The 9,091-nt window shown below is 39.0% G+C and overlaps 1 protein-coding gene across 1 annotated transcript in view; it reads left to right on the top strand.

The window, feature by feature from the left end:
• Positions 1-247: 247 nt before the first annotated feature.
• The window catches only part of LOC127424700 (cAMP-dependent protein kinase type II-alpha regulatory subunit-like), a 29,264-nt gene continuing 20,420 nt past the window's right edge, over positions 248-9,091 (top strand). The window contains exon 1 of the mRNA XM_051670100.1: positions 248-1,734. Coding sequence (XP_051526060.1) covers positions 1,482-1,734 — 253 coding nt within the window. The 5' untranslated portion in view covers positions 248-1,481. The remainder of the gene's footprint in view (positions 1,735-9,091) is intronic.

Genomic DNA, 9,091 nt, shown 5'->3' with positions numbered 1-9,091 from the left:
TACGTTCCGTTTCCGTTTGTCCTACGAAGGCCGTCTCGTTTAAACGAGACTTGTTTAAAGGAGGACGCTCGGTACACTGCAGCCTTCAAAGGACGCGTCCTACCTAGCATGCAGCCTTCAAAACGAGACACAGCCATCGTCACCCACTTCCTAAATCTCACACACGCTTCTAAAGAGGCGGGCCTGACGTTTCATGCTGCTCTCTGATTGGTGAATGTACACGTCCATCAGAGCTTGCCGTTCTCTCCGTGACCGCGCCCCCGAGGCTCAGCGGCTCGCGGTGGAGAAGAAGAGTGCGCGCCTCGTTAAGAGGCACCAACTGTCCTTTCCTATAGAAAAAACAAAAACAAAAAAAACAAAATATCTCCGCTATTACATGGCGAAATTGGTTGTATTCGACGTCCAGACTCGTATCAATTCGGGACCGTGGCTCTGACAACGACAGGCGAAGTGAATATCCGCAGCTCTCAGTGGTTGGTGTTTGCCGGGTTTTTTTATAGCAGTATCGTGCTTGGAGGCGCTTGAGTGCCGATATCGTCGTTCCCTTGGGTGCCGTTTCTTGCTTTCTTTTGACAGGTGACACCCGTACGTCCTGTTCCCGAAGACCAGAAGTCCTTTGAAGGTTCTGTCTTCTGTGCTGTTCACCCGGTGTCCCTCTCAGCTCCGGGCTGCCTGCACACTCACCCCGGCGCGGCCTCGCTCCTTGTCGAGCCCCTGACGACACAGCTACCTCCTCTGTAGAGCCCGGAACAAGCACTCGGCCGTGTTTACAGCGATCATCGAATCGGGGGTTTCAAATTGGGAAAACGGTAGAAAACTGGAGATATAGATACGCGGAGCTGTCATTTAGCATATATACGAGGCAGAGCAACAACACAAAAATTCCCATTCCACTGCTCTCTGAATTGAAAGAATTTCTGTTTATTCTCTCACGCAAATATCTTATTCTCTTGTGCATAACAGCTATTAAGCTATTTGACACCGAAACGTCAAAACACAGAAACTAAACACGCTTTGAGCTAAGGCAAGGCCTTGTCTGCTAACTCCGATAGCTCTATCGCTAACTCAGTCTGGGTTTATTCAGCGCCTCTTAATCTTATTAACAGTGCACTTTTTGTCTCTCATTCAACGTTTGTTTTGTACCATACTGCACAAAAGAGGGGCGATTTTAATTAAAAGTTATTCGTTCAACGCACAGTATAGTTACATCATTGCCAAGCTTGCTGAGATATCTATTGAGCCGAAGAAGAAAACAGAGCTGTCGGATAATTCCCACCTTGGGGGGAAAAAGAAAAATCTTATGTGTTGGGCTGGTTTCAGCTGACCTTTGCTCGGTACCAAATTAACAAAGCCCCTGGTGAGCTTCTTTGCGCTTCAGAACTGATACGGAAAAGACTTGTTTTATATTTTTGTACCATAGATCAGGAGCAATTTAGAACAGGGTCACTTATTTGCATAAAGCCCTCTACTACTGTTCAGACATGAGTATTGAGATTCCAGTCGGTCTGACGGAGCTGCTTCAAGGCTACACCGTGGAGGTGCTGCGCCAGAGGCCGCCGGATCTGGTGGAGTTTGCCGTGCAGTATTTCACCCGCCTGCGGGACACCAGGAGCCAGGACGGGTCTGGGACCGCCGCCAAACCCGGGGGGAAGGGGGTGATGTTTGATGGCGAGCCGATGCAGACAGAGTCGAACGGCGACGAAGATGACGAGGATGATGACTCAGATTTTGAACGTAAGTGTAGATTTCAAAGAATGTATACCGGGGCCGGGGTTGTGTTCATCACTAGATGAAATAACTGCATGTGTTTATTTTACGGGCTGTGGATGCTGATAGTATGTTTGCACTGCTAACAAGAGTGTCAAATTTCCCTTGTGATGGGTAACGTGATAGCCTCGAGTGGACGGAGGAAGAGCATGATCTAGGTAAAGCCTCGCGCTGTACTCTCGGCATGCGCTCGAGCGCTCATCCATGCAGTTGATTGACAGGTGACAAGGGGCCTGCACAAGCATCCCCGGCCATGAGTAGATCATGTAAATAAGAGACGGGGTAATAGATGCTCATTTGCATTTTAGTTTTATTATTTATATAAGTCCTTTTTTTAAATTGAGAAGTGTTGTGATTTGTGATCGGTTTGGCAGTGCTGTATGAATGGATGCGGGCTGGCCATTGAGAACGCTATCAGGGATTTTTCATAATGGAGAGAGGTGCGCTCGCGCACATCAAAGCAACCCCTCTTTCCTTTCATGTAGTGAGCAGCGTGCAGCTGTGCTTTCGTAGTGCATCCAGCATTGAAAACCAACTGGATATCGCTTTAAATCCAGATCATTTATGTGTTTATGGTATACACATATCTGAATGAAAAAAAAAAAAAAAAAAAAAAAAGTAAATGAGTTAAATTTGGGCCATGTACAAGGAGTTATGCAGAATATTTCAAGAAAAGGTTTAAATGGATACAGGGATAATCACACCTGCACAAATCACCTAATCATATTACATCATGTTATGTAATATCTAATACCTGCCTGTTTCTGTGTGGGTTATGATATTTTATATGCATTGTTTGCCCTGAATGCGTTTTAAATTTAATGCTGTGTCACAACCTCACTCAATACCTTTACTGAAATCAAAAGGGGAAGCTCCAGTCCAATATCTCAGATCATTGAGCAGTGTGAGATTATGTACTTGTTTTTGTGCTCTTTCAGTAGTTTGGGTTGGAGCAGCTGCAGCAGTCTTTGTGTTCAGAATTCAGAGATGGAGACCTGTTAGTCTCATTATCCTCAACCTTTAGCTGTGTGTGAGTTCAAGAGAACAGAATCCAAGTAGGGCTGGGCAATATGGCAAAAAAATAAAATCTTGATATTTATCAATTTATGGACGATTCACGATTTGATTTTTTCAACTTTTAAATGTACTCTAACATGATTCAAATTGTATGTTCTTTGTTAGAATGCAAGGCAACCACTGATATATATATAATATTAGAACTGGATTGCTGATGCAACGTTACACTGCCAGCAGGAGGTGAAGCCACCGGAAGTGTTCGAGCGGCCATTTTGGTATGCCCAAACTGCCATAGAGCATCATTGACTGACAGGGAAAACACCCCTGTTTTAACTGTCTCAGACCTCCGGATACGACAGTTGCATTTCGCCCTGTAGTGACAATCATGTTTAATGTTTGATTAGCTCGTTATGGATAATATTCGTTATGAGGAAGAAGATATACGCGGATCGCGATGTCAGAGCTTTCACCTGCCCTGTGTTCAGTCTTATCAGTGCAGCGCAACAATCACCAAATGAAGCAACAAAACTGTCCACAAGTTGTAATGTAAGAATGAAAAGCTGTAATATACTTGTTTTGGGGTGACAACATGTCCGTTTGCCTCAGAGGGTCTTTAAAAAAGTCAAACCAGGATTTTGAATTTGCATAAAATGCCCGGGTAATTGTATCTTACCTCAGTTTCAGTGAACTTGTTTACATTCAGCTGATCTGTTCGCCAATGAAGTTTGTTAGTGGTGAATACTGTTTGATATAGATACACATAACTCACTCGGGCTTTCAAGAAACAGGAAAACTTCCAGACTTTAAATAAATAAATAATTACATGTGTAGGACGTTTGCGTTGTAGGAATGTTCAGGCAGATTTCAGGTGTAAAATTGGTGATTGAATGACTAATGTTTAATCACTGAAATGAGATGATTCCCTAATAAGTCAATAGGGACATTGGAATGTTTGGGCATAGCAATATGGTGGCGCAGTAGCTTCATTGATATGTTGTCATGAGCAATCCAGTTCTATATTATATATCAATGAAAGCAACCTGGTTAGAGAAATCTAAGTTCTTTTCATTATAAGAAACAAATGTGCAAGAAAAATGTACAACTGCACCACAGGGTGAAGTTGTCAACAGAGTGTAAATGTAAAAGAGTGTAAAGAGATGAGATTTCAGACGTGACTTAAAAGTCCATGTTGCAAACTGTTTATCCGGAAAAGTGAAGCTTCCGGCAACAATGACATAATAAAAGCACGATTCATAATAAAAGCTAGAGCCCTGAAATTGAATAAAAATATATTACAACTGTATAGTAAAATGTAATATTCATTGTAATAATAATAATTAAAATATCACAAGCAAGACAGCTGCTGAATAAAAGTTTGGCAAAAAAAAAAAAAAATGCAGTGACATGCTGAAAAGTTGTATTTTGACTTGTTAAAAGTTTTAAGAATTTATTGATTAGACACCATTTTGATGATGAAATTAAATTTAAACTTTAAACATTTTTGGTACCGTGACACTAAAAGTGAATGTTTATCACTTTGTGCTGACATGTTTGTATGACGTCACACACCTGCATCTTGGTGAAATCGAAGTTTCCGCACGGGTTTCCAAGTTGGAAGTCCAACATAAATTGGCATTCCATAGTGAACTTTTCTAACTCTGCGTTTAATGGAAAGCAGCATTAATCATCTCAGTAATAAGCTCCAACACAGCACACCATGACTTTCTGCCCGAGGCACAGGGGCACAGACAGCGTTCAACACTCTAGAGAAGCACACACACACCAGACAAGTTCTTCCTATCAAACAGCTAGATGGAGCGCAGCTGAATGTAAAAAAAAAACGCAGGGTCTTCAAAATTATTTTCAACTTAACACTGCGTATTAAAAACACGATGTTCATGGCGTCTCCGGTCAAGCCAACCACAATTTGTAGATACACTTTTCAGCCACAATGAAACAGTGGTGCGCACTTATAAAGATAATTACAGTAAACTGAATGAAGAGTAGTAGAGACACTCTTTCTGAACATTCTTTCATTGGGTTGGCCAGCGAGTCTTCACATAATGAAATAATATCATGCGTTAAATTTTGATTATGCCATCTTCTGTACTTTTGTAGCAGATTAAGTAATAACAGCCTATGATAATGAAAAGGCGAGACACTGGAACAATGAGATACAATGCAGCAGCCAAAGACGTATGTCTGACATATGTACATAGTAGGCTATATAATTACGTTAACCTGAAGGAAGAGCAGAGAGACACGTTTTCTGAGCATTCTTTCATTGTGTTGGCCAGTGAGTCTAAATCAAAACATAAAATTTTGATGTACAAACTTTTGTACTTTTTGTAACGGATTACATAATGACCGCCTATAATAATGAATAGGTGAGGGATGTCAATTTTCTGAAATTTTCATAATCGATTGTCGTGGAAATTAATGATCAATTGATTGTTAACATTAATACTGCAAAATGCACATAGAGGACTCCAGATAATAAGTGCATGCAGCCTACTGTTTAAGTATAATTTAAATGAATACACTTAATAAATAGAAGTTTTGCCATTTTCCTCTTAAATTATTCGTAGTACCGTGTATTTTAAGACATTTATGCTATCCTTAGTATGAATTTCTAAATTGTTTAATACGTTAATGAATTACAGTTATTAATAACTTGTATACAAGATTTGTTTACGAGATATGATATGTACATTCTTCAAGTGCTAGAGTAGACAACATGTCCATCACTAGTTAATAAAGCCTAAAAGTAAAATAAGAACAGACTTTTCCTGTTCAGACAGAAGAAAAAGTAGGCCTAATACTTTTTCTTTGGGTTTGGGTTAAATACTGCGCTTTAAGTGTTAGGAATGCATTCACACCTGCTACTAGCTGTTTGTCTGTCACACAGTTCACACTTGGTTTCTTGTCTATGTGTGTTGTTTGTGTGTTTTGTATACCTGGGTGTGTCATACCTGTATGAGTTTCTTGTGTTTGAGGTTTCTGATAGAACCTGGACTTTAGAACTTCCTCCTCCTCATGTCTCTGTCAGCAAGAGAATTACCAACTCATCCCTAGAACTGTTTGCTCTTCCCACCATGGCCATTGATTGGAGCTGCAGCATTATAATTTGGTCACAAGAGCCTATGAAGTGTTTTCTCAGCAGCTGTCATAGACATTTGAGGCAGAATGTTGTTACTGTGAAAATTAACACTATTGCTGGATTTGAGTCCAGTGCTGGCAGAGTCAATGCATGGAGAACAATACATTCAATATAGATTCAACTAAATGCTACAGTCACCACTTTGTTTAGATTTGTTTGTCTGTAGAGCAAAGCAACGGAGTAGTCCATTCCCAAGGCATCGTGGGTAAGGCCAAAGGTTAGGCAGGATGTGGATACACTGCACATTATCTACATTGTTGCCTACACTATTTTAGTATCATATTAACTACAGTCCTTTAGTTTGGTTTCTGGTCTTTCTCTAGTTCTCAATTCCCATTCTTTTGCCATTCAGTTGGAAACTGAGTTGGAAATAATGGGGGTATTTACACTTGGTCACTTCATACATTTTTACTGATTGGATTGCTGTCTGATTGAATAAGCACATCAGTGTGTTGCTGCAAAACAGATGTAAATCCGATCTTCAATTCCCGAACTATATGCAAATAAAACAGTTCACTTCCATAATTATGCTATTGCCAGGTAGTGAATTTAAAAGATGTGAGATATTATTTGATTCCAAGTGACTTTGCCCGGTGCGTGTACACAGGAGTAAAGTATACATAAGTGGATTAAACAGCCAGAAATATTTACCTGTTTTCATATGGAATGCATCTCAAAACACCTCCGGTTTCCACATAAATGTTATTCACATCTTCTTAACCAGATCGATCTAGTACTTAAACAGCAGTCTGATATGATGGGGTAGTTATTATGCTTTACCGCTGAGATGAAACGGAACTCTTCAGACGTCACCCACAATGTAGAAATGTTGTTGACAGCATGGATGCTTTGGAGATGATTCAAAATCTGCCTTTTTCTAATCCAGATTTTGGCTGCATTTTGCTTGTTCGGGGTTTTTCCTTCATTAAAAAAAAAATAATTAAATTCATCTTGCGGTCTAAATATGTTGCACGAGCCATCACAGACCCACTATCGCGAGGGAACCGCTCTGCTGCATGCGCCAAAATAATGTGTCAATAATGTTCTGTTAGAATGGTGTTAGATATTAGGAAATAAACTGGCCTTGTTTGCATCAGATATTCATAAAGATTCCTTAAATCATGAAGAGCCTGATGAAAGGAAAACAATGTCTGTTATGGAGCAAACTATTTTTAAGTTCTTAATTAAATAAAATAAAATTGTCGAATTCAAAAGGTTCCCTATAGCTACTTAGATGATGGGAAATATCTTATCCAATGTAAATGTAAACTATATATGTGTTCAGTGTACTTCCAAAAACATTGTTCACTTCTGCTTTTTGTTTAAACTATCCTTTTAGTTGCAAGGACTGCAGGACTTAGTATTTTATATGTTCACTTTTCAGAAGGCTGTTTTTTTGTTTAAAGGTCAAAGTCAAATGTAAAAAGACTTATTTGAGGGTCAGAAATGCTTATGTTCACAAATAAATGGTTATATTCATATTTTAGGCACTTTTCTGTTAATTTAACAATGCCTTTGGTGATGTAATAACAGTTTTCTGAAGTACTTTGAAGAATAATGAGAAACGGTGATTAAAATATCGCAATATATCACAGTTTTGAATCTCAATACACCAAAAATAAAGAATCACAATAATATCATATCATGACCTAGATATTGATATAATATTGTATCGCCAGTTACTTTGTGATTCCCACCCCTTATTTACACCTGTGACCAAGTATAAATACCCCCAATGTTCTGATCTCCCCCACTGTAAGTTTCTTCTGGTGACACCTAGGCATGTGACGGTTTTCGGTTATTCGGTATATCACAGAAATTAACATGCATGATATTGTTATTGTGGGCACTTCAAAATACCGTAAATAATTTTAGATAAACTTTTAGCCAAATTATTTAGATTTGTCTGATCACACAGTAGTTTTTATCTTATCAATGAAACGAGATTCACAAATGACACGTGCACTCTAATGTAAATAAACCAGTGTGGAAGAGAACGTGGCTAAAGGAGGAACACTGCCAACCCTTTATCCGCATTCTAATAGGGTTAAGTCATAAGAGTGGAAGTATTTTGGGTTCCATAAAAATGCAGAGGGATTGTTGGTGGAAGATGGTTTCCTTTTGTGTAAAGCATGCGGCAGAAGAGTGGCAGCAAAACACGGGAACACCTCCAACATGTTTTCATTTGTGGGACAATCATCCCGTGCAATTCAGCGAGATAAAAGGAAGCTGTGACAGTTCTGCTCATTTTTCCAAACTGTTCTTGAAAACCGAGAGACATTTTAAGTGACATCTAGCTAAGTGACAACTAAGATGACAAAGAACGTGAACTTGCAGATAATGTGTAGCTTGCTTTCAAGTGCCCAAAGAGTAGTTCTCTAAAACTCCGCTAGTTACATAGTAACATTTGCGTCTTGTATTAACAACTAAAATACACTTGTAATCAGCTAACACTGTGTCCTGTAATTAATAATGGCAATGTGGCACTATGATGATTTAAATTTTAAGTTCAAGTTGGAACGCAACGCAATCGTACGTTGCCATGCAGTGAGAGTGAACTTGTGGGTATAAATGTGTAGCTTGCACCTAGCTATATATTAGTAATTGGCTTGCTATCCTAAAAAACATGCATACTATTGTTGTAGCCTAGTAGCTGGCTGGATAAAATTAGTCAAGACTTAATTTAACATTAGCGTCAGCAAGACCTGTATTGATCTGTAATAATCAGTGGCCCTGTGGCATAATGACCATTTAAATATTAAGACATCAACTAAATGTTATATTTGGTTATGTATCTATGGTTTTGATGATGGTAGTTTTTTTAAACGTTCAGGGTTCTTTTCAAAGTTATTTGTAATCTGTTAATTTAAAAGACAGTGTGGTATTGAAAAATTAATTAAACTTGTTATTAAGAGAACAATAAAGTTTGTTTATCATTCAACCAGTTTTTGTAATGTAATTCAATACCGTGATAACCGTTATACCATGTTAAAAACTTCAGCAATTATCGTGACGTGAAAATTTGATACCGTCACATGCCTAGTGACACCACAACATTTTAAGACTTGCAGGTCAGTCTGATTAGTTGTGTTGACTCAAGGAGAGGAGGTAGTTGGTACAGGGTGTAACCAATGGGAGGACACAGAT

Source organism: Myxocyprinus asiaticus, chromosome 33 (assembly GCF_019703515.2).
Source record: "Myxocyprinus asiaticus isolate MX2 ecotype Aquarium Trade chromosome 33, UBuf_Myxa_2, whole genome shotgun sequence".
Lineage (NCBI taxonomy): Eukaryota > Metazoa > Chordata > Actinopteri > Cypriniformes > Catostomidae > Myxocyprinus > Myxocyprinus asiaticus.
The sequence above is the reverse complement of the archived record's forward strand: the minus strand, read 5'-3'. Positions and strand labels throughout refer to the sequence as shown.